Genomic DNA, 27,283 nt, shown 5'->3' with positions numbered 1-27,283 from the left:
TTAAAAATTTCACTGTTTGAAATCATGAGTCAATTGAAGCTAGACCACCATGGAAAACCTGGAAGCACTGTATGGCCATTTCGTCCTACTGTGAGACTCCTCAGCAGTGCGCATCCACGATCAGGCACGCGGGATTCGATCCCAAGGCCTATCAGTCTTGCGCCAGGCGCTTAACCAACTAGACCACTGAACCGGCATCCAACGGTTGAGTGTAATGTTAAACTTTACATAATTCTTAACTAGGTGTCTATTAAATAATTTTTATTGATTTATTTATTTGGAGTAGTTAGTTGTTGTTAATCTTATTCAGAGTATGTTTATTCCATAGTTCTCACGTAACTAATCAAATCATTTTTAATTTCATACTATTTGGTTAAAATCCTCTTGTTTCATTAACCAATAATACACACAGGAAATCTTCCAATAACGTGATTTATTAACATAAATACAAAAAAAAAATAATAATTTTATAGCAAGCTTTATTAAAGGTAAATTGTTATCTAATTAATATTTCATATTACAATTTCATTGAAGTCCTATATAGTTATGACCATGATAAAATGAAACACTGAAAGAGTAGATATTTATCCACTGCGTTTTGTTCGTAACAGTAATGATTTAATCCGACCTCGTAATTCAGCATTCTGTTCAGAGTTTATAATACTTAAACCAGTAGAATATCCCTAGATTTTTAAAATAAATAAAATAAAATGATTATACGTATCGTTTTAATAAACAGTATTAAATATTTACGTTTTGATTTATAATATGGCAGTTTCAGTTTATCCACCTTGAAAATTTAGAACGGTATTTCTGCTTAAGCTCGCAATTAGAACATGAATTTAAATGAAAAGTTAGTATAGACTCATATATGAAGTTGTGTGAGACAATCATATGGAAAATAAATATATCGTCTTGTTGCTACTAGTTATTTGAACTCGTTTGTATGATTGATTATAGACTTCTACTTATATACACTACTACCTATGTGTACATCTGTATGACCATATCATTGCACAGAATCTTCAGGTTATTTTTATTTTATATACATATAAATTTTTCATTTACATATTCACATTTCTTCCAATCCTTATCTTTTCAGCCTTTAATTTGTTGAGCAAAACTATCTGAAACAGATCATTCTCAAAAGCATATATCGAACTTTTGGTGTAGCGTTTTCAAGTGTATTTGATGATACAACGGAATTTATCTAAGAAATATACAAAATCGAACAACTGGAATCTTGATTCAACAACCAAATATGCGCTCTGTACCCGTATTAGTGTATATGTTGCATTTAAGTACGAAGTTGATTAATGTATAGTTTTAAGCCATTGATTTGAGCCTGAGTGTTCTGTAACACAATCTATAAGAATAAACTAATCTCACTAGTTCTTAATGTATCTAATTCCAGTTGGAAAGTTAGATAGAATCGGTTTACATTGTTTATCTTTTCAACAAAATAGTTCTTCTTCATTAAGAAATGTTAAGATATTTTCATCTGGAACATTAATTGAATAAATTATTTTCTCGACTATAGATTGTTTATTAATTAGTTTATAATATAGATTACGAGGTTATTTGTCTGAAGGACAGCTGTAAGTTTCAACGTAACAACTAAAGTAAATTTTTTAATTCTTAATGTTTTTGACCATTATTCATAAGTAAAACAATGTCAATGAGAAATTTCGCATATAGATGAATGTAAGTTAAAATATCATAATAGTAAAGTTATAAAGAAACAAGAATATTTGTTCCCAAACAATAACTTAATAAATAAATCTAACTGATAAGGAGTTTTTATTTAGAAACAAAATAATATTTAATGTTCTTAACATTATAATTGTTTATAGAAGTTACATGGTTTTAAGGTATGGTATGATATTCGGAAAAATACGACTCATCTACATTAGAAATCATTCACCTGAATAAAAATACAAGTGCTCTATAATATCGAAATTAACATAAATTCTAACTGACAAAAAGACATGATAATAATTGTCAGTCAGTCAGCCAGCTACAACGTAGGACCGGGTCGTGTGTGAATGATTTCAAGCAGCTGTCCCTTGGGCACTGCGGTCACTCTCTCAGGTCACTAAGACCACCTCTAGTCCAATTTCATTTTCAGGTACCTCCAGAAGAACCCTTCCACGGTGTGGGCCACCGGGAATGATAACCGCCCTCATATATCTAACAGCACTCAAGACCACTGTATTCATAATGATAAGAATTGAACTAATTGAAAATACTTTTGCTTTCAGACATCCATATCTGTTGTCCATTGTTATAACTATTGATCTTTGCTTATAAGAATCGCAACTAATTTTGTATAAATCTATTTAGTTCATGAAGAATTGAACGAACATGTTGCAATATTTCATGTCGAGAATTCTACATTGTGCTAACAACAGAATTGCATAAAGCTATTATTACTATTAAAATAAGCACCCATAAATACTGAAACGGAATCTAATTACTTAAAGCTTTCCAGATGAATGATTGTACTGAAGATGGATCTCATGTATTTTCAGTGTAAGTTGGGTACTGAACGATTAATTTCATTACAATTCTATGATTATTTTTTTTGAAAAAACTCTACTGCAACTGCAGTGTGAAATTTCGTTTATTATTGAAAACAATATTGGAAGAGTAAGTGTTTTTGCACTTCTCAGGTTAAGTTTACAAATGTAAATATCTGATCATGCATACAATAATCAAAGGATAAAACTAGTCGAACGATAGTTTACTTCCGTAAAGAATAATTTATCCAATTCAGTATTGATTCTGTCATTGTTATTTATTTAGTTGAGGTTTTAGGTTTCCTTCCGTATCCATCTATCTATTAGAACAAGTGTTCATTGATCGTATCATTTCAGCATATTATTTCAAAATCAATAACTCCACCTAAGTGATGACACTCAACTTACCGGGATAAAAGTGGGATCAAAACGAGTCGTACGTTTTTCCTTTTCACGTGCTCTATCAGACATAGTCAAACATGGCATTCTACAGTGAGAACAGGATTAAAAGAAAACACATAAGTTCAAAATAATTGTAGCTACAGTTTTATCGTATTGTTTCTAAACATAAACAGTCAACTGTTTAAAGATACGAAGAAATTATCATTTTAAATCACTAATGAGTTAATTTTTAATGGAAATGTGGTGTGTGCTACTGATGTCGACAGATATAAGTAGTTTGTATTACCAATCTAAAGTGGAATGCTTGTCGGCAGAATGTTGGGAAGATTAAAGAAAAGAGAACTAGAACATAGAGTGATTGGTATGGAAATAAAGGAACGATAAAGTCTGAAACAGTTGATCGTCATTTTGCAAATGAAGTATTTACTGTATGGTTCTCAGATTTTACTAAGAAATTCTATAATTGTATGTTCAAGTACATTTGGTTGTCCATAAATTTTGTTCATGTTTGCTACAGAAATAGATTACACTACATAGTTTATTTGTTGGTATTTCAATGTTCACAACTATTAGGCTAAAACAAGTGTGAGTAGTTCCATATCAGACAGTAAAAATGTATAGTATAATATCCTTGAATTTCTTTACGATATTAAATGAAAAAAACATATCATATCACTTAACCACGACTATTTATTTCAAGCATTCACGGAGTTAGATTGTTTTGATTGTTATTTTGAGTTGGGTAAAATAAAGCAAAACCCTAAATGATCATATTTTGGAAAAATATCCTTGCTTAGCAGCCTGGACTTTCTTAAATATTAGGTCTAAATTAAACAGTATTAGTAATAAATTGTATATCTTTAATTAGACAGAAAGTTTGTTGCAACATTGTAGATTAACTCACATATAGTTATTCGTATAAGATGTTACTTGGATTATCATGAATTAAACTGTTGAGCTTTCCGAGAACTATTTGAAAACTCTGCAATCTTTATTGAGGTTTATTAATTTCTCAATCATGATGGTAGGAAGACTTTCAAATATAGAAGCGCATATCTGCTACTTACATTATTCAAATTCGTCAGAGTAATCTCCTATTAATTGGCAATGGCACTGTACGACCGCTTGTATTGTTTAAAATTATACTTTTTTAATGTGTTCTGAAATAATGTGCGTGTTTGGAAAATTAATCTTTTTTGAAACATTAGGTTTTCTATTTCTTCATTTGACTGATGCATCACCCACCCCTTATGTTCTTAATTCCAACTCCAAATGACCTCTAACCTGTTGTTGAACATATATATATATATATATATTACCTCTTAAAGTTAGTTAGTAGTAAGTATATAATAATTTTCAGCATAAGACTCTCCTGTGGAATCATGGATGCGTACTTTTAAAGAGTTCCATACTAGGGTGAAAATGGTGTTCAATGCTTCCTGGTTTTCAATAGTTTTCTATCTAAGGTGAAAGATGGTGCAAAATTATAAGACCTTCGTTCCGTTTGCTTTTAACTTGGTGATTATTGTATAAGAAGTGCATATTTACAGAAAATATAAGTTTAGTGTTGACTTACCTCTCTTCTAATTCCTTATATTTTTCATTAATTCTTTCAGATACTTTAGATTTATCATGTTCATCCAAGTCTGCTGAATTGTGACGATCCAGAAGAAAGCGATGTTTTGACATTTTATCATTAATTTCTCTTAATGAATGACGCATATTTCTGAAATTATCTGCACTTGGTAACTCATAATCTAGAATACCTTCTAAACGTTCCTATATAAATATAAGTATATTGTATGGTAGAAAATTGTAAATATAAAATTAGAGATTGTCGTAATAAATGGATTATTACAATCCCTAAAAGGAATTAGTCCATGTCTTGAAATAGTGTTAGCTACAGTTTGGAAATGTACCATTACCATTTTTGTTGCATATGTATATCAGGAGATTTTCCTAATGAAACAATGTGAACATGGGTAACTGATGATTTTTTGCCATTATTAAGCGTTAAGAGTTCATATTTAATAATATTGATTCATTAGTTGCACTATGGATAAGAATATCTTTAGATATTAGCCTACTGTGCAAAATTTAGTACTGTTGTGCATGAATTGAAGTGATCCCTGAAATAAAGTGACATCCATAATTTCACCTGGTGTCTCTATAGTCCTGTTTTGTTAGTTTTATGTCTTTCAGAAAACAAAACAGCCGTACCTTAGTCGAAGGGGAAAAATGAAGTTTTAGAGAACAATTTTATGGAAAGTATTAGATTATTTTCCATCCAGTAAGTAGTAGTCCTTAGAAAACGGGAATAGGTTCGTAGTTTATAGGGATATTATATGTATAAAAAATAAATATGTAACTAGAAAAAAGTGAAAATGAGTTAGAATAAAACGACAGTGATATTATAAAAGTTGTAATGATTTTAGAACTATGATAAGAAAGCCGTTGTACCCATTTCTAGGGAACATATAGCTTATGTTTGATTGTTATTGATCTGGATATACGCAAATGTTTTAACCTTAAGTGATCCGAGTTGATGAATATGTCTACAATGCAGCGGGATAGTTTTTCCATTTATTTTTATCAACTTAGCTGAACAATGACCATAACCGTACTTTATGATTTATAAAGATACATATGGAACTCTGTACTACAAAACATTTTGTTGTTTGCTAAAAGTTGATGGATATAAAAGATTAGGAACAGTGTATCACTCTATCTAGTCATTTGATATTATAACACTCCTAACAACATCATCTAATAAGCTCTTTATACAGTATTTAGTTCATACAAACGGTAGAAAATAAAAATAACCTAGAAACTCAAGAATATTTGGACTTTAATCACATGAAAAAATTAATTATAAACTATTATTGAATTGAGATACCAATGAAGCGATTTTTGAATATCGCTAAAAACAAAACAGTAATTTCTCAGTGAATCGAAGATATTCTAACCAAATTAATTAAGTTTGATGTTCATGAAAAATATATGCACTTTTATCAATATACTATCAGTTTACTCAATATTAACAAAATAGAAAACTTTTCTTTCAGGGTTTAAGTCTTGAAGATCAACAAAAAATTCTATCAAAATATTTATCTACCTCGAATATGCTCTATCTTTTCATAATGGTGAGTATTAATAGTTGAATTCATGAGTCAATTGAAGCTAGACCGTAATGGAAAACCTGGAAGCACTGGATGGCCGTTTCGTCCCAGTACGAGACTCCTCAGCAGTGCGCATCCACGATCTCGCCTCATGAGATTCGAACCTAGGATCTATCAGTCTCGCGCGCGAGCGTTTAACCACTGAATCGATATCAAATGTCTGTTTGATCGATTATGGCTTATGAGTAAGTATTAAAGATCAGAAAACAAATAAGAACAAAATGAATGAGTAGTTTGTATATCGGAAATATCAATATGTAACACAAATAAAATTTCATCTATAAATTTACACTTTAGTTTATAAAAAGGTAGATTTTAATTGTTGATCAAAATTGGTCATTATAAATCTAGTGTATTTAAATGTAATAAGAACTTAAATAAAGTTGAAAAATACATGTAGAATACACGAATATAGATGTGACTGTTAAACTTGTGTGAATTCAATTCCATATTTTTTAACTAGGAACGACTTCTTTTTGATGAATTGAAAATTTAAGTCATTTATCTGTTAATCTCGATAGAACAATGAGAAGACGGAGTTTGCCTGAAAAAATGTGATGTATTTGCGCTATACATTTCGAACAATCTGGTCACACAGGTACTTTTATATGAAAATTAATAAAGGTCAATTAAATGGAAGTTCAAGTAAAATAACAAAGGGGAGAGAAAGAATAAGAAATTGTCGCGTTATCCTAGGCCATAGAATGACTTAAGGATTACCAAGGTAAATTCAAGTTTACGACAAATTGTTTTTGTACACATAAGGGGGGTTTACATTTACGAATAGACAAGGCTTCAATAAACTTCTCATTGTTCTATCGAAACTTATAAAAGGGACTAATTGCTTTAAATATCTGTTAATCATCTGAAATACTAATGAACTATATTCTTGATGTCGTTTAATTAAGAGATGCCTATCACAGGAATTAATAAAATGTTTAAATGATTTTAACTTCAGGTCATTTAGTGAACGTTAGTAAGTTCAAAAGTTTTAAAATCTTTTTGATCTAATTAGTTTTTAGAACTAAAAATCTGCAAGTTTAAATCACTAACTTAGTACAATACATTCGAAAAAGTTGGATTTCATTACAAGAACATTCAAATGGTTTATCAGGTATCAAAATAATCCCATATAGTTTCAAACTTAGCTGAGTAAAACTATCATAAAAAAAATAAATTCATATATTTGTAATATCTCAATGAGTAGAAAAATTAAATTTTATGACGTTTCGTAACTTAGTGTAAGCCAGTTCTTCAGAGAATAAATAATCAAATCAAAATTAACCCAAGTCTAAATAGCACAATGGAACAACAAGAATATTATTTGATCAGGTTCAGACCTGTATTTTGATTGATGACATCATATTCTTGTTGTTCCGTTGTACTATTTAAACTTGAATTTATTTTGATTCGATTATTTATTCTCTGAAGAACTGGCTTACACTAAGTTACGAAACGTCAGAAAATCTAAGTTTTCTGCTTATTAGGATATAACAAATATATTAATTTGTTTATAACAGTCTACCCAATGTTCAATTTATTCGAAATAATCAAGTCCATCCTTGGCAATGATACCTAACATAAAGAAACATATTAATTTAGTTTTCTTACATAATCTATCTCTAATCATAAAGGTGGCATCAAGATAATTGTCAAATCTGATCTCTGAGAAAATTACTAGACTAGCTGTATAAGTAGAAATATCACAATGTCTACTAATGTTCTGAATGATACTGACTGAAATCCCCAATGGAATATCCTTTTCTCTCAAGCTTTATGAATTCATACTGATAAAAATTAGGTAGTCTCATAATACAATAACTCACCTCGACTCGTTTCATTTTCTGTCTTGCTGTTTCATTCGAACTAGGGTCTTTTAACTTTCTATTTACTGGCCGTATTACTTCCGTCTAATGGTATAAATTAAATGATAAATATAAAATTAAACATATTAACATTATTCAGTTTATGTAAACAAAATTCCTGTAAAAGATAACGATTTTGTTTAGAATTCATTTTTGTCTTTTATATATCAGTAATAAGAGTTGGCAGATTTCATAAACGATTACTTGTTTTAATTGAACAGTATTAATTAGATTAGTCGATTGAAACACAATCACATTTGGCTTATTTATGATGATAAATTGAAGTCTAACATTTCATTGAACGATTCCTACACAAACTGACCATCTTTGATAACTTATATATTACATCTTAATTTTATCTAAATGTTCAACTGATATACTGTGAGATAACAAAATAGAATAATACGTTTATTACAGTGCAGAAGTGTTGGACATTATTATAGTTTTGAGAATATTAGTTCATTACTGTTAATTAGTGAACAGCACTTGTATCTATATAGTAGATCTACCTGTTCAAAACACCATTTCTTTTTTGCTTGTTTTTTATTTTACATTTCCTTGTTCAGTCTATGTTTGCTGTCTACAACATATTCATACATTTTAAGTTTACAATGAAATTTTTATCAATGTAATTGGTTTTTTGTACTATTGAAAGTTTACAATTGTCTAGAATATTTGTTTCATCTCGAAAGGAATTTCCTCCGTCTGATCTTGTAAGAGATTATAAATACTCATTACTGAATATTATCAAAGTATGAAGAAATAATTGTTTAGTTTTCCCTGGTTACTAATTGATAAAATTATTTTTAAATTGAACAAATGTGAGCTTTTCGGTAAAACTACAAGTTGTCATTGATTATTCATGGTTCTTCATTAAATTGTCATTCGGTATACAACTACGTTTCGTGACTTAATTTTTGAAAATGATGAATATACTTATTATAAATCTTATTTTCACGTGCCTAAAATGTATGTATTTTCAACAGATTTTTAGCATAAATTATGAAATCCAAAGAGATTCCATATAATTTTCAATAGCAAGAGATTAACGACATATCAAGTAAAGATTACAGTATTTTAACTTGTTTTAATATCATCAGTAAGAGGTTGTGAATATTGTTGAATTTCATTTAAATCATGAACTGATCTAAATAAGACTACCAGTGAAAACCTAGAAATACTAGACGGACATTTCTTCCTGGGATGAGACTTTTTCTTACTGACAGTTAACATGTGCTCAGAAATGATTAGCTTCGTCAAGAAAATTCCAGAGTTTTAGTGAGAAGCCATGACCAGTGTAGCCTTTCCTTGTCGCGTGTGAGGCAGTCACCCACCAATGACAATGGAAGATGATATCATTACGACGTGGATTGATTGAATTTAGATGTTAAACTGCTGGATAATGGCTAACTAGTCTAGGGGTGAGGCATTACCGTGCGAGGTCGAAGGTTCTTTGTTTGATTCCTGAGTGCGGGGTCGAGGATAAGCACATCTGAGAGGTCCCATGCTGGGAAGAAATAGTCGTCTAGTATTTCTAGGTTTTTAATGACGGTCTTATTTAGATCTGTTCATGAGTTCAATGAAACTCATTTTAATATTGTTCAATGTTATTAATCGACATATCCAAACGGGATTGATATTCATTTTTTCTATTTAGCTTATTTGGGACAATATATCTGTCAAAACATTCTTTTTAAAAAAGCATGCATTAAATCTATTGAAAACATGCTAATCATACTTAAAAACGTTGTGACACATTAGTAGGAAATAAAATCGGAACTACCAATCTACTTTTATCAACCTTTAATGTAGTGTATTCATAATGTTTATTCTAATAGCTTATTGCTGCTTCTATGGTTGGGCTACATCAATATGAGGGTCATAAGAACTTGGATATTAACAAATTTTTATTAAACACGTTTATCCTACCTAGTTTTTTTAAGGAAATTTACTTGAATTTGCTTATTTTGCTGATATCTCAAATAAATCGAATTTTAACATAAATGACAATAACAACAATAACAAAATAAAGAAATTTGAAGATAATTTATATCATTTATCATCAAGAAGTGTACACTATCATATTTGCTTAATGCTTAGTATCGATTGAATTGTACCGATCAGGTAGCAATGTGACTAGTACACCAAATAACTGGACATCTAATCTACGAAGTTTTAATGTTGAAATGTCGGAGATAGCCGACTGAGTTTCGTAAGTTAATTTTTCAAATACTTTTCCGACAGTAATATACTTGTTTGATAACACTATTGATTTGACTGAAAATATAATTATTTTAAGTAGGAAAACTAGCGAAACAAATAAAGTGGACGTTAGATCCCTTTTACTGAAATAAATAAGTTATTTTGTTCACTAATTATATATTAACCTATTGAAACTTGACAAACTGGCTATTTGTCGCCAACTTTTGTATGCTTGTCAAAATATGTCATTAATTTACATGGTAAATATGTAGATCAAACTAGTTTTTTAAAGCCGAATATAATTTAATTAAAACTGGATGAATTAACTGGGAAAAAATATTTGATTCTTTCCCTTCCCTGAAATTCTGAATCAATCCAAATCTGGAAACACTAGACGACCGTTTTGTTCTAGCATGAGACTTCTCAGAAGTCCATATCCACGAACCTGAACGCAGGAATCGAACTCGGGACCTTCTGTCTCACGCTTTAATGCTTAACCTTTGGACCACTAATCCGGTATTCAACAGTGTTTATGTCCAAGTTTAATAAATATGCGTCCGATGCTTCTAGGATTTCAATGATGGTTTATATTACATTGTTTAATGAGTTTAATAATATTTAATAACATTCATAACTTCATATTGATTGTTATCACTGGCTTCTCAAGTTCAATGAAAGATGGTATAAATAATTCCCATTGGGAATCTAGAAAAGTATGGCACGAATAGCAGATACGGACTTCCATTGAATTTTTAATCTTAGGAAGAACTACTTATATTTTCAGTACTTTCGGATCATGAGTAGGATTCGCATTTTATACCATTTAGAATTAATCAGTTTAACAATTTTTTGCATCACAGTGTTGATATTAGTAATAAAACTTGAAATCTGTACCTTCAAATGTCTACGGGCTATCACCTACCACCCCACTTAGTCTAGAAAACATTATTCTTGCTTTAAAGTAACGTTAAGCTTAAGTGTTATCGCAAGTTAGATCTTAGAAAATTAATTATTTAACTATCACTAAATTATAATTGAGTTAGATAAATACACCGCTTGAGTACTTCGCAGTGAATACTATAGAAAACCTAAACGTATGAGTTCTTAAACAAATTTACATTTATATCACTACAGTTAACTACGAGGAAGTCCAGGTCACTAATCTCATAGTAATATTGAATATTTTTTTAAAGATTAAATGTCTTATTATGATGAAATAAATGACTTTATGACTTATGTTCGTTAACTAAGATTTTCTTCAGCTTAAAGAGACAACAAACATCAGAATATGTAGACTAACTAAAACAAGTTGTTTCTATATGAAGATATGACTTAATAGTTAGTTCACTCGACTATAGTCTACCAGATGATATAACCACTATTTAATCATATCAGTAAATAGTAGTTTATGTTAAGACTATTTCCTCTACATTAATGAAAAATCTTAAATTTGAATAATTTTTTCTGGTTAGCGTTTTTTTAGCGAGTTAGTTTTCTACGGGATAGGGTCGCTAACCCCATGTCCAACCCTCCTCCTTTATCCGGGCATAATACTTCGGATCCGTTGGCCAGACATTATTAGCAACAACCAACTGTGGGAAAGAACGAACCAGATCCCAGTGGAGGAAGAAATCAAGAAGCGCTGGAAGTGGATAGGACATACATAGAGGAAAGCACCCAAATGCGTCACAAGACAAGCCCTCACATGGAATCCTCAACGTTAAAGGAAAAGAGGAAGACCAAAGAACACATTACGCCGGGAAATGGAAATAGACATGAGGAAAATGAGCAAGAATTGGACGAAATTAGAAAAGAAGGCCCAGGACGGAGTGGGTTGGGGAATGCTGGTCGGCGGCCTATGCTCCATTGTGAGTAACAGGCGTAAGTAAGTAAGTAATGAAAAGTCTTAGTTTTAGCAAAAGAGTTTAGCTTGTTGTTAATAGACTAATTTTGTCAATAAGAATTCTGTTCAGAGATTTTGGTAATATATACAAAAATCTATCCTTAAATTTATGATAATAAAAGTCTCAGTTCAAAATTCTTCTGTTGTGGAAAGTATGCTTATTAGTTTGATACTGTCTTGAGTTGGTTGAAATGACTAACTACTTAAGCAAACAATTTAATATGCTTTTTACATTCCCTCTTTCTTCAATTAAGACAATTCAAAGTAACTTCACATTAAAAATATGTATGAAGAGGCATAGGGAAAAAATCAATAAAACTACTCAATCTACATAATTGATAATATGTTATCAATGCAAATTATTTTAAAAATTTTCCGTTTTCTACAGTAACTTACTTTTTTACGTCTGCGCTGAATGAATATTAATTTACAAACGGTAAAATTGCTTTCAGAAATAAAACGTTACTTAAATATCATTTAACAAATCAAAGGTATATGATATATTGGGCCACGTATTGCGCATATCCAACCACTGATTACCACTGTGTTCAATATCGACTACTGTTGGAGACGGATGTAAGAAACTTAGGGACGGTGTGGCATCAGTACATAAAGTCACTAACTTCTAATCTGAGCTATGTTGATAGATGCAGACTACTTGGTTGGGTTCCAAGCGAATATCATAACTAATGGTTGAAAACTGTGAGTGATATAGCTCAGAATCCATTACAGTGTAGTAGGTGTATACACTCTTTGTTTTCTTCTAGACCATGAGATTATAATTACTTTATACCTTTCTTTTTACGAATTAATTCTTTCTCCCTGTATCATATCCTTATACACAACCTTTCTTTTATATATTACTATCATTGCAGTAACTACTTCTATGAGCTTGATGATCATCTTTTTGTGCTAATGATGTGTGGTAACTTGGACGGATGCATATATGTGCCTGATCCTACATTGTAGCTGACTGAATGTACACATGATTTCATAGTGTAATCTACAACTTTCTTAAATATTTGAAAATTTGAAGTAAGAAATATTTGAACAAACAGTTATTTTCATTAAGTTCACCACCATGCTCCACAGTTGTAAGTCCATAATTATTGTATTATAATGATAAGAAAAAAGTAAGGTATTGTTTCTTTCTATTCAGTGTAAGGTTTTACTGGCATCATATAAGATTTACTACCCGTGAAACATTTTGTCCAATATAATATTAGCTTTAAGTATGACGTTTTGACGTTTGTTATAATTTTCAGATGACATTTATTCAGGTCAATATACTTCATACTAATTCAATGTAAACTTTGTATGTTTTTATAATAAATTTTGTATAGTTTTCAATATAGTGTATTTACTTAATTGTATCTATTAATGAGGGTATTTTTTATTTAACAGTTACATTTACGATAGTCAATAAACATTCTATCTGAATCAGTCTCCCGTGATTCTCGTTTGTATTCTGGATACAGAGATGATTTTTGAGTTTCAGGTATTTGTAGTAAATCAATGGTTACACAACACATAAGTGTAAAGTTTGATAATAAAGTTCTTGAAAATAATCGTTCACTCAAATATTCCTATAAAGTTTTTTAAACTATCAATGATATTTAATGGACTTAATTCTGTAGCTATGATTTCTTCTATCCCATATAAGTTCTTTTTAACAATCCATTGATAAAATACAGAAAAAAGAGTTTCTTTAATTATATTTCATGATATTCGAAATAAGACAGAAGAAGAATACTGTTTATACAAACAGACTATATAAAAAAGTAAAAGCAAATCTAATCTAAGATCTGAAGTGTGATATAAACAGGATCAATGAAAAGTTGCATTTTTAACTTCGGTATAATTCTTAATTTTTTTTGAATCCGTGCTATCAGTTATACAAACTTGAGGAATAGACGTAAATGGAGATTGATATCTTACATCTAGTACCGTTTTTAAAAATGGAATTTATACTACTTCCAAGTAGTAAGTTGCTGAAACATAATTTGAGAAGGATGTTTAATTGACCATGTCAATGAATTATAATCATGTTTATTCTTAAATCTAGGATAAAACAAATTCATTTTTTTTATAACGCACGCTGAAAACCAATTCTTCAAGTTGAAGGATTATGTTGATACCTAATTCACTTCTCTGCGAAAAAATTCCCTTCACAGGGCAATCATTTGTTTTTATTAAAACCACAATTGTCATGACTACAAGTTACAACAAACTAGATGCATATTGTACGACTGAAGTACCTTATTAACTGAAAATTCATTTGAGCATGCAAAGAAATCAAGAGTTTTAAGTAATGAAATTCATCGGAATTTCCAATGTGTATCTTAAATTGTTTTCTATACGATTTTTACAGTTTTCTTCTTCGTATTTTCTTTCTCTAGTTTTCCTACACCTCTAGAAAAAGGTGTTTAGATCATCAAGTTGTAACTGTATACACTGAACATAAACATTTCGAAAACTGTCTGGAGTTATCTTAAGATATGGAAGTAGTCCTAAGGATTTCAGGAAATTTTCTTGTACTAACTGGTTGAAATTACCCTAAAGGTTTAAAACTAAGGGCATTACAATACTCCGTACTTTTGGTTATGACAGGTTCTGTGGTGCGTGCTACTTATATTGATATAAGTAGTATATAACGTGAGTCAAAAGAACGTAACGTCTGGCAGCAGAAGATGGAGAAGATCAAGAAAAGAAGAGCGAGAAAACAATGGAATTTGTAGGAAATCGCATGAACAATGAAATGCAAGACAATGGATTGAGGTTTGCAAAAGCAACAGTCCGGTTTGATATGATAGAATAACATTTTGCAAATTAACGATTTACTATATGGTTTTTCTATTTTACCAAGTAATTCTGTAATTTGTCCTAAATACAATTTGGTTGTCCTCACCCGTGTTCTCCTTCACTACATTTGGTGTCGCTGCCCCCACTAAGGATGAAGATTCCATGGCCGAAGGAGTTTGGGGCCGTGGTGGAGCTGTTGGGAGTGAAGGGGCCGAAGGCGAAGCTGGTGGTGCTGGGGACGCTTCTGAGAGGCAGGGCGAAGGCTGTGTATGACAGCTTGGACGGTGCTGACGAGAAGACGACATGGGAGACAGTCACGGAGCGGCTGGCGGCGGGGTTTGACAGCCCAGTGGACAGGGAGGACGCGCTGCAGAAGTTCCGGCTGGCGAGGTTGCCGGTCGATGGTGACCCACTGGTGCTGGCTGTGGAGCTTACCAGGTTGTTACGCCGTGCGCTGCCGAGTCTGGATGAGGAGTCGGAGGCACAGTTGTTGGCGTCACAGTTTATCGAGAGTGTGCCTGCCACCGTCTCCCAACAGCTGAAACTCGTGAGCGCAGCGCAACCGATGGGTATCAGTGAACTGGCGAAGGTGACTCGTCAGCTGATGACGCGAACAGTAGCTCCGGTCGGGTGCGAAAAGCAGGAGATGAGTAATGTCGAGAAGAAGATTGAGGAGCTGGAGCGTGAGATTGCAGCAATACGAGTGAACAATAAAAGGAACGATAAATGTTACGCTTGTGGAGGGACAGGACATTGGAAGATAAACTGTCCAACAAGACGAAGACACAGATATGTTAGACGTTACAACGAGTGTTCTTTCTATCCTAGGAATCTGGGGATTGTTGCGTTAGTAGACAGAGGGGCAGTATATACGAGAGTGAACATAAATGAGCGAGATTTAGTTTGTCTGATCGATACAGGTGCAGCAGTATCGTTAATAGGCAAAGAGCAATGTAAGAGAATCAAGCCGTGTACATTAGCTGTCCACACGATAGGGGGCCATATGTTAGAGGTGTTTGGCGTATCTAACAGTATCATAAAATTGGGGGATGCTGAGATAAATTTTCCGTTCGTCGTAACCACAAGCTTATCGAGACCGATATTAGGAGCAGATTTCCTAAGAGAAGTAAAAGCGATAGTTGACTTAAGAAGCGGTAAGGTGGTCACGAAATATGGTTCATTGACAGTACACGAAAGTAGCGAAGTGGCTGAAATAAGAGTTGCAGCGGATGTCTCGTCAAAGAAACCAAACATTCACGAGTTATGCAAAAAGTATGCGAAACTATTCACTGGAGATGGGGAGCCGTATGGATTTTGTGACAGAGTAAAGCACGAAATACCGATAAAGAACAGTCGAGTAAATATATTTGCAACACGTTGTGTCCCGGTGCATTTAGAGGCCGAGGTAAATCGTCAGGTCCAGGAAATGTTAAAAGAAGGTATAATTGAGGAAGCGGACAGCCCATATAGCTCGCCGGTACTCTTGGTAAAGAAACCAAATGGAAAGTATAGATTTTGTGTCGACTTCAGAGAATTGAATAATATAACAGACCTGAAGCCTTGTGCAATGCCAACAGTGGTGGAAACATTAGATCGGCTACAGAATGCCACAGTGTTTACAGTGCTGGATTTACGGTCAGGTTATTGGCAACTGCCTATAAAACAGAGTGATCGAAGCAAGACAGCGTTTACTGTACGTGATAAACAGTATCAATTTAAACGAATGCCGTTCGGGTTGGCGGGTGCACCGTTCACGTTCAGAAAATTAATGACACTACTGCTCAAGAATCTAGATAATGTTGAGGTATATGGCGACGATGTAGTTGTGTACAGTCAAACAGAAACAGATCACATCAAGCATGTGGAAGCGGTCTTAAAGCGAATTGACGAATTTGGACTTCGGATTAATAAGGACAAGTCGCAGATAGCGAAAAGTAGCGTCACATTGTTGGGACATAAAGTGGGAAATGGAGAAATAAAACCATTGCCGGAGAAAATTCTTACCATAAGAAATATTGCAGTACCTAATTCGAAAAGGAAGTTGAGACAGTTCCTGGGAAGAGCGGCGTTCTACAGTCGGTTTGTCAAGAATTCCAACGAAATAGCAGCACCCTTATATAAGTTATTGAGCAGCACCAAGTTTACGTGGACTGAGACTGCCGAACAAACGTTCAACCGAATCAAAAACATGCTAGACGACCGCCAGATGACGCTCAGACTGCCTGAACCGGGAAGACTGTTTACAGTGGCCACAGACGCGAGTGATCATGGTATAGGTGCTGTGTTGAGTCAGGCTGATAGAGTGGTGGAATATGCGAGTCGCGTCCTCACACCCGCTGAACGGAAGTATTCAACCATCGAAAAGGAGTGTTTAGCGATCGTGTGGGCAGTGGAAAAATGGAGACCATACCTCTTAGGTAGACGATTTCACATTGAGACCGACCATAAACCCCTGCAGTGGTTGAAAACAGCAAGAGACCCCCGAGGGAAGTTGGCGCGATGGATGATACGCCTGCAAGAATACGATTTCAGTATCGGCCATGTTCCAGGAAAAGAAAATGTAATGGCGGATTACTTGTCAAGACCAGACATGGAAGCCGACCTGCCATTAACAGCATACGCGGTGAATAGTTTAGAGGGAGACCCATTAGAACTCGTCCGGTAGCAGAAAGCTGACCCTAACCTTCGAGAGGTAATCAGAGTGATAAAAGAGGGAGCAGACGTAGATAAACGAACAATGGACAAGGAGGTAATAACGCTGCTTCGGCAAAAGGAACGACTGAGAGTGAACTCATATGGAGTGCTGACCTGGCAGGACGATGATGAGAATTGGGTGGTGGTGATCCCGAAAGACTGTCGGCGTAAAGTGATACACGAGTGTCACCAGGTAGCACATACAGGCATCGCAAGAACGACGGACTTACTACGACAAAGTGCATACTGGCCGAGCATGAGGGACGATGTGGCTGAATACGTGTTAACCTGCCAGCAGTGTCAGCTAATGAAAAGCGATCGATACAGACAACCGCCATTACAGTCAATCCCAGTAACCGCAGTCGGTGATCTATGGTCGGTGGATGTGATGGGACCGTTTCCACAGACGGCGAGCGGTAACCAGTACCTGTTAGTGATGACGGAACATGCTACACCTTGGGTAGATGCCGTACCCATTGCAGACCAGCGGGCAAGGACAGTGACCGAGGTGGTAATCCGGCATATTGTAGCGTGTCACGGAATACCGAAGATGATATTAACTGACCAGGGTCCCTGTTTTGAAAGTGACGAGTTTAAAGCCCGTTTAAAGCAGTTTGGCATCAAGAGAATACGAACTACACCGTATCATCCTCAGACAAACGGGCTTACAGAGAGAAACAATCGAACGTTAAAGGAATGGTTAGCATCAAAAGGAGGAAATTGGGAGAAAGAGCTACCATTGATTTTGCTGGCACATCGTTCCTCTACACAAGGAACAACCAAGAAGTCACCTTTCTTGCTCATGTATGGCAGACAACCACGACTTCCAATGCATAATAAGACCTGGCCACAACAACAGAAGTGGACGACAACAAGGTTAAGAAAAGAGAGGAGAGAGGCAATAAGGAACGTGGAAAAGAAACAAATATCAGACACAAAGAAGGCAGAACAACAGAGGAGAACGTGGAAACCCTTTGCAGTGGGGGACCTAGTAAAGTGTAGAGAACGAAAAAGTAACATAGCAGGGGGAGCAGGGTCGGGAAAGCTGATCCCAAAATGGGAAGGACCGTATGTTATCACGGAGAGACGCGACTCGGTCTACACGATCCGGAGAGAAGACAAGCAGAAGCGCGTAAATGCTAGTCAACTACAGAGATGGTTTCAAGATCATCATGGGTGTGAATCACGAAAAGCACCAAAGAACACAGCGGTACGGAGATCAGAAAGACTACGACAGCAACTTGTTAAAAGGGGGGACGAGTGTGGTGCGTGCTACTTATATTGATATAAGTAGTATATAACGTGAGTCAAAAGAACGTAACGTCTGGCAGCAGAAGATGGAGAAGATCAAGAAAAGAAGAGCGAGAAAACAATGGAATTTGTAGGAAATCGCATGAACAATGAAATGCAAGACAATGGATTGAGGTTTGCAAAAGCAACAGTCCGGTTTGATATGATAGAATAACATTTTGCAAATTAACGATTTACTATATGGTTTTTCTATTTTACCAAGTAATTCTGTAATTTGTCCTAAATACAATTTGGTTGTCCTCACCCGTGTTCTCCTTCACTACAGTTCCACAAGCCATATTGTATTATTTCAAGGATTTGTTTGTAGTTATGATTAACATTACAAGAGCTCAAATTCAGTTAAATTACTAATAACAGTGTAATCTAAGCCATTAAAAACTAAACAATCAGAAGCTGTCTTAAATTGACGGATTGTTTTAGAAATGTTTCTGAGTTTAAGGTCTAGTTAGCTAAAAGGTAGCTCGAAAATTTTCTTTTGGATTCCGTTTCGTCTGCAATCACTACTTATAACTAACAGCTTCTGAACACCAACTACGCGCGTTGTCACAGGCCAACCTAATAAATCAGTCAGTTAGGATTCACACGTTTACGGAGATAAAAAGGATTTTGTCGACAACTAATCTCAAACTAGGCTATCAGAAAGAACTAACTTCTCAATTCTAGAGGAATTATAAAATGAATTAGATATTATCAAAACAGCTGATAATGAAGCCTATCAAATTAACCCATTCTAATCCGTGAATCTAGAATCGCCCAGATATCCAAATGGGCTACAAAATTTTGGCTTTTGTGTTGAGATATTAACGTATAGTTATGATAAAATAAAAGTGTTATATTTATCTTTATAGAGTAATTGTCAGTTTGGTTTCATTTCTCATTGGTAGAGATTTAACAAACAATTCATATTGGGTTAACTAATAATTCATAATATTTAAGACATTTTAAATTCATAGTTTATGTGAGTAAAGTCATATAACTATCAATTAACTTACTTGGCTTTTTGATAAAAGTTCATCTGTAGTTGATTTATCAGATTTATCACCATTACGAACATCACTGTATCTATTGTACGAACCTCTTCTTACATTGAGTTGTGTTGAAGGTACATAGAAAGGTGTTCTTTCAGCATTTCTCTAAACGTTTAAATAAAACGTTTCAAAAGTCAGTAATAAAATAAACTGAGAGTATTGTGGTTGACTTAAACTGTTCTCCTTAATTCTTTGCACCAAAATGTAATTTTATATCTATTATCTTTTAAGACTAACTTCTTAGGTTGCTTTTACTCTTGAACTAAATGTATCGTCAAAGTTGATGAAAAACCAAATTATTTCCATTATCCTGAAAAATCGGTCATGAATTCGTAAACACTTAGTTTTCTAGCTGGTCATATTGTAGTGAATGAGAACACAAATGGGGACAAACATTACAAAATTTCTTAGTAAAATCTGAGAGCCATACAATAAATACTTCATTTGCAAAATGTCAATCAGTCGTCTCAGATTTTACTGTTCCTTCATTTCCACTCTAATCATTCTCTGTTCTCGTTCACTTTTCTTGGATCTTCTCAATCTTCTGCCTCCAGGCATTTCACTTTCGACTGATGATGCATACTACTCATATCTGTCGACATTAGTAGCACACACCACAATATAACTAAACTGTGCTTCAATCAAATTTCTGATGGACTTGTTTAATAAAATATCAAAGTAAAGGAAATTTTTATAAAGGCTTTCCCCAACCAATTAATAATAATTACACTGTATTCTGATGTTCAAATGAGTTTCTTAGTCAAATTATATTACACTGTTAATGAAGTTGGTTTGGTATATGGTATAGTTTCTGAAAATATATGAAGTTAGGTTTCACCACAACCTGAGATCAGAGATAAAATAGAGAAAAACTAAGGGGTTATAAATAGCTATTTTTGGCAGTGTTGAACTCTAAAACTCTGCATATAGATGATCAACAAAAATAATGATAATCGATCACAGTATTTCAGTAATACTAAATTCATTCAAATAAACAAATCGAACCTTACTTTCAAGTTGTTGTTTAATTATCAATTAACATGTTCTTATTTAGCTTTGTAAGAGATTCACAACGAAAATGTCATGTGAATACTATGTCAATATTTTGCACAAGATGCGATGCCGATACATATCTGATAAATATCTTAGGAAAATAAATTGTCACTACCTTTCAAAAGAACATTGTAAAAGCTTTTACTGGAGGAATTCAATTACAATAGAAGTAACAAAACTTGAAAAATCTCCAGGTACAATATCATTCCAACATTAATTAATGAATAATGTGATTGAAACTAAAGTATAGTTTATTGGAAGAAAATAACGTTACATTATATTTATCATGCTGTGTTAAAATTTAAACTAGTTGACATAAAGTCAGTCAAGAATAACATAATGTCCATTATTAAATTCATTATGAACCAAGATTTAGTAATAAGTAATACAGATTTAAACTAAATAAATTTCTAATGGCTAAATATATTTACTTGGTAAAATACCTTGGTTTATTATAAAAAAAAAGAGGATGACACCCAGATCTAGAAAACGTTCCAGCTATCCAAAATATGCCTCCTCCATTTAATGTTGCAACTCTTCATTCATTCCTTGGCCATATCACTGATTACAAAAACGTTTTGCCGCGACTACATCACCTTCGAGCACCCATGAACCATTTATTATCCAATAATGTAAAGTTGAACTGAGTGTCGAAAATCTTTCGACGTAGTAAAGTCATTATTAACGTCGGATCTACTACTTACATGTTTTGATCCCTCACTGGAGATTTATAATGCTGAAGATGCTGCAGATTATCGTATCGGTGCTGTTATTAGTCATATTTTTCTAATAGTTTGTGAATTGTAGTCATGCTAGTCATCTATATTCTTCGTATATTTTTTTGCACTAATCTGAATTGGAGTCAAGTTGGAATCGGAAATAAATCGAGTGATGTTCCAGTTGACTCGTCTTCTCCCTCTCTCTCAACCAATCAGGTGATAGAGTAGTTTTTATTTCTCTGTCTAAGGTCGTTCGTCTCAATTTGGACTCACGCATTTCTAACCTCAGGGTCAAACCGGTTAGGCCTTAACCTATGTAGTGAAAAGTTCTCTCCCATATATTATTGGGTAGATAGATCAAGGACGCAACATTATCATTGTAAGAAATCGCTGAGGTGGCTGAGTTCGTAGCTTTACATTATGGACTTACCTTAGACAACCACTGATAAGCAGAAGGATTCCTCAGAACTAGGGGTAAAAACAAGAGTCCGAGTAACGGAACCCGATTAGTTGTAACGATAGCTCATACTAGCTTAATGTTATTCACATAGAACTACCATCCGGATGCATTATCATGCCATGAATTTGCATTACATGTCTGAAGAAGCTTTCTATGAGATAATATAGGACCAAATATTTTTGTTGCTAATATGTTCTTTTTTTGTTTGATTTTTATCTGTGCGATTGTGTGCTTTTCTATCTTATCTCGTTAGCTATTTAGATTATCACTACAGCCATTAATTTTATGATGATTCATTTATACCTCTTGTAACCTCTGCACATTTAACATATGTTGTGATGTGGTCAGTGTTTAAAATATAATACCCCCTTAAAATCATATTTCGAATTCTATGTTACCATCGATAAACATTTTTGGAAAGGTGTTTCTGTCATTTAATGGCAAAAATTCTTCAAAATAATTACTCATCACCGAATCACTAGAAGCATAACTTTCAGAATACTGAGCTTGAATCCACAGGTTTACATTTTCGACCTTAGTCAGGTGATAATAACGCACAACTATCATTTATGACTATCAAAACTGGTAATATTTGCTTCAATCCGAACATAGCTGACACCTTACTATTTACGGATTCTCACTACAACCCCATAGATTATTTTTCAAGGTTGGTCTCAGACAAAAACGAAATGGCTAACCGGTGTTTCTTGGTTCACAATCGTTGTATAACGGAAATCAATTTAATGATGTAATTCTATAACAATAACAATGAGCTTATTATATGATCTGAAATTTCCGTTACATTTCTAAATAAGTGTGTTCCACTAAAACTTCAAGCAGGTCTTAATGATCATGAACAACACCTAGGCCTCTTTACAAATTATTCTTTACATCAAATAAAAAACAAAATTTACTTCAATATTACATTGCTTAACACCCATTTCATATTTCGTGTTGAAAGCACTGAAATCAGGACCTTGAGAGTAAAAAATTGTGTTATTAAAGAATCGGCAGCTGATTAGTATACATGCTGTTTGGCGAAATAAAGTCCTCTTTTGGCGATCGTGCAATATGAAACCCAGATATGAAGTTATATTTAAACAAATCAGAATGTGAACGACATTCTATAACTGATGGTTGTGTCCATTATTCATAATAATTTCTCAATCTTTTGAAATTTCAGGTGATAACAGGATGTGTTTTGGTAATGTTTTAGACTTTTGATACTTGAAATCAGTAATATCTGATTTACAAGCCAGAATAACAGCTTATTATTTCGTTAATAATATTAAATGTTGAGTAAGGAATGGACTGTTCATTCCTAATTTCAATGTCAAAGTCACTTCCAAACCGTAACACAATGAACACATTCATTATTCATTAAAAAAGTTTTGATTTCGATTTTACGGGAACTTGAACAAACTCAGTTCGTTCGTTATCTTAACTCAATATTTAGTTGAATATACAGGTCAATAATCTCTATTAGAAATTCAGGAAAATCTTTTGGTAAAAGGTTATGGGCGAGTAATTAAATCTAGGGTTCTTCATACTTACTAATATTTCATCAATGTATTCCAAAGTTTGTTGATCCCTTGTCCAGGCTCGTTGTCTAGCTTCATCGAATTCATTGAGAACTGCATCAGAAGCTTTGCGTGCTGGCTGACGTGCATCTGATTCAGTTGATTTTTCTACTAAAAAGATATAAAAAAATAGCATATATTTTTATACATAAATAATCAGCAATTTGATTTAGGTAGTTTTACGGTTAGATGGTTTATTAAACTAGTTGGGACATTATATGGGAAATTAAAGATCAAGTTAGAATATTAGGTAAAATCGTCCAAGTTCCATGTAACTAGATTATACTTTTTACTTGAACTTCGTGTATCAAGAAAAATTTCTTTTTGTTTGTAAAGAAAAATTGTTGAGATTTGTATACAGGTCAATGGTCTAAACTGCTAGTGTTGTAAGTCTTTGAGGAATAAAAATTTCTTTCCTAGAATTGCATATACACTATGCTTATAGTTCTAATAAAAGATTAAAAAGTGGTTTATGGTTTCTCAATGAATGAACTCATGAAATTAACAAATTGTTTAAGTTCACGATCAAACTACATTCACTGATATAGCAGTTAGTCAAGATTGATGAATATTAGGCAACGTGTCACAGTTCTGTACACATTTAAGTGTGTATATTTAAATCACTTAAATTTTAGACTGTGATTTGTAGAGGTCGATTCCTCTCTATTCAACATTAATATATGATGTTCTGTTAATTGTGTGTTTTAGAAAGCCAATTCTCCTAGTAGAAGTACGAATTTACTTAAGAATATTCAAGAGTCAGCACCTCAGTTGTTAGGATAGTGCATTGTTAATAATTAATAAAATCCACAAGCACGTAAGAGACAAGCACACTGCTAAGTGTTAGTAAAAGGTTGGAATATCTATATATATTTTATGAGTGTTAATTAGTTGTGGGGATGTTAATTATTGCTTGTATTTACAACCAATAGGAGGATAAATAAAGAAGGTGTTGACATGCTTTCGATCAAACTCACATATAGTTTTACATGGTGGGTTACTTGTATAAATTACAGCAAGTATGTCTTAAACAATTTGATGGGCTTACTGTAGATGCACTATCACTATCACTAATTTTCTGACTGATTCTATTGAGTGTTACGGGTATCTGGTGCATTTAAATTAATATGAGCATTATTATATGAGGATACTAAACAGAAATGACTAAGATTTTTTTTTCCGAACGCAAATATCAAAAAGCATAATTTACTTATGAAAAGCCTTAATAGACATATTCAAAGGTAGATTAATCTGATGTCCATACCACATTCATCATAAACTGTTGATATTTCTATATAAGCAAACTTTGTTGTGACGAAATTACACTCAGATATGTATACTTATACACTAACATCAAAAGCAGTAACAAACAGTTTGCAAGATGATTATACTTCAATAGTATAATAGCTAAACTAGACAAGTACATTACACAAACCTTATTTGACAGAGGTGAAGTTCGTCTGCAGAAATGAAAAGGTAAATATTTGTCCTCATTTTATTCAGATAATCTAACTAGCATTTTTATAAAGAGGCCAACTGGAAGACAACTATTTGAATAAAATGCTTCTGTTTATCTGAAGACTCCCTAAACTAACTAATAAAATACTGACAGCTATCGACATCAATATGTTTCATAAGCATATAAACATGGGCTTTAATGATAGGTTAATAAGATTCCCAACTTAAGAGTCATCAAAAATCCAGAAATAATGAAAATACTTTCACTCTTAAGTGCAACCGCTCGAAACTTAGGAGATAGCCGATCAGTTCTATTTTAAGACTCATTAGTAGTTCACAGTAATAACAACAAATTGGATCATATAAAATTTATTAAGAAAAAAACCTTCTTATTATTAATATGTGATTGGAGAACATTCAGTCAGATTATTTCCTTTCTGCAAAAATATTGTATCTTTTAATTAAAATGAAATTTCATACTGACATGTTTAGCTATTTGTTACCATATCAAGAATTGATTTCTACCCTATTTTTTCATCATAGTAATAAGATATTCAGTAGAAAATAATGAGATCTCTAGGATATATAATTCAGCTACTTGCGAAGAATCCAAAACCTTTGATTATTTATTGATAACGACGACGTTAGCTTTTTAACTAAGTTCTTCATCTTAGGGACAGTGAGAGTGAACATTTCTCTCCAATTAAAAAACGTACAATCAAACTATTAAACCGTTAATTTACAGGTAAAGATGATTTAATTTATAGCAAATAATTTAAAAGTAGAACATTAAATACACTCTAGTTAAGATTTATAGAAAATTTACCTGTTTTAATCATATTTAACTATTTGTCACTCATAAAAGAGTCGTTATCTAATCATAATAAAATGACTTAATTTCTACAAGTGTTTCTAAAATCACTATCAAAAGGTGTTGATTAAGGACTAAATGAGAAAGATGTTCCATTGTTGAAAATCCTTCTCCGAATTAAGGAACCTTAGATTATCAATCCGCCTTCACAGTTAAATACCCAGATTTCCTATATAATTGAATACACAATGATTAAAGCTTTTTGAGACAAAAAGTTGTCAGTTTATCGTGCTATAAGTAATACGTTGTTTCTTGTAGACGGAAGTATTTGTTTTGAACTAGAAATGAAATAAATGCTGTATTTCAGACCACATTTTATGCCATGATACTAGATGATTACAAAAATATTTGATTTCTTTCCAACTAAAAGTGTCTCTGGTTTGAATAGTAGAAAGATTCAAGCTGTTCCATTCGCCAATGTAGATAATTTCAAGCAATAAACAATTTTTCTTAAATTCCAAGTACGATTACATTCTTACTGTTGATGATAAAACTTCTCTAGTCTATTGAAAGTTCTTCACAATTATCCTTGGCATTACCATAGAGATATATTTTTTCAGCATGGGGTTGTGGATATTTGTTGAATTTTATTAAAATCATAAACCGTGGCCAGTGAAGCTAATCTGTGTCGAGTGTGGGAATGTTACAAACCAAAGGTAATGAAAAATCCTAACGTGCAGGATCGGGGATGTGGGCTTTCAGCGATTCTCATGCTAAAACAAAATGACTGTCCATTGTTCCCAGGCTTTCAACGTTGGTCGAACTTAGATCGGTTCATGATTTTAACGAAAATCTAATTTTCCAAATTCACTTAACTATAGATGGAAACTTATCGAACAGATAAAAAAAGAATGTTAAGAAATTCAGCTGATACGTGATGACCTTTCAGGCAAATAAAATAATGCAACAGTATTTTCAAAGGCAATACCATGTTAACATGTTGACTTACAGTCACGTTCAAATTCTTGTCGAGCTTTTTCTCTTGCTTTTCGATTCGCTTCCGTTTTTCGTTTAAATTCTTCAATTTCATCATCATCGTCAGATGTATAATTTGAGTAATGGTAATAATCCGTATATCCTCTTAGTGTCATTTCTAAATAATAATCCTTTTTGGCTTCTAAGAGTTTTTAACGTGTGGCTATTTTTTCCATATCTTTATGCATATGTATGTACAACTAGTTTGTGCATCTACTGTGTTAAATTAACTGTTTAGAATTAAGGATTAGGTGAATCGATC

General features: G+C 33.1%; 2 protein-coding genes across 3 annotated transcripts; one reads left to right on the top strand and one right to left on the bottom strand.

The window, feature by feature from the left end:
• Nucleotides 1-416: 416 nt before the first annotated feature.
• On the bottom strand, nucleotides 417-27,283 carry MS3_00006314 (uncharacterized protein; the record flags this gene model as incomplete). 2 transcript variants are annotated; one of them, XM_012937453.3, is made up of 7 exons in its annotated part: nucleotides 417-683; nucleotides 2,928-3,006; nucleotides 4,498-4,700; nucleotides 7,927-8,010; nucleotides 19,870-20,010; nucleotides 23,692-23,828; nucleotides 26,996-27,137. In XM_012937453.3, 7 exons carry the CDS (start codon nucleotides 27,135-27,137, stop codon nucleotides 585-587), a joined length of 885 nt encoding a protein of 294 aa, XP_012792907.1. In that variant the 3' UTR covers nucleotides 417-584. The 2 variants fall into 2 exon arrangements, with proteins under 2 accessions (XP_012792907.1, XP_051067616.1); XM_051214443.1 differs by lacking the exon at nucleotides 7,927-8,010 and having other exon boundaries at nucleotides 26,996-27,283.
• On the top strand, nucleotides 5,005-18,434 carry MS3_00006315 (uncharacterized protein). The gene is made up of 2 exons (XM_051214444.1): nucleotides 5,005-6,285; nucleotides 14,681-18,434. The coding sequence occupies exon 2, from the start codon at nucleotides 15,024-15,026 to the stop codon at nucleotides 17,535-17,537; it is 2,514 nt and encodes an 837-aa protein (XP_051067617.1). The 5' UTR covers nucleotides 5,005-6,285; nucleotides 14,681-15,023; the 3' UTR covers nucleotides 17,538-18,434.

Source organism: Schistosoma haematobium, chromosome 2 (assembly GCF_000699445.3).
Source record: "Schistosoma haematobium chromosome 2, whole genome shotgun sequence".
In the NCBI taxonomy this organism is placed as follows: Eukaryota; Metazoa; Platyhelminthes; class Trematoda; order Strigeidida; family Schistosomatidae; genus Schistosoma; species Schistosoma haematobium.
Note: the sequence above shows the minus strand (reverse complement) of the source record. Positions and strands in the feature narration are given on the sequence as shown.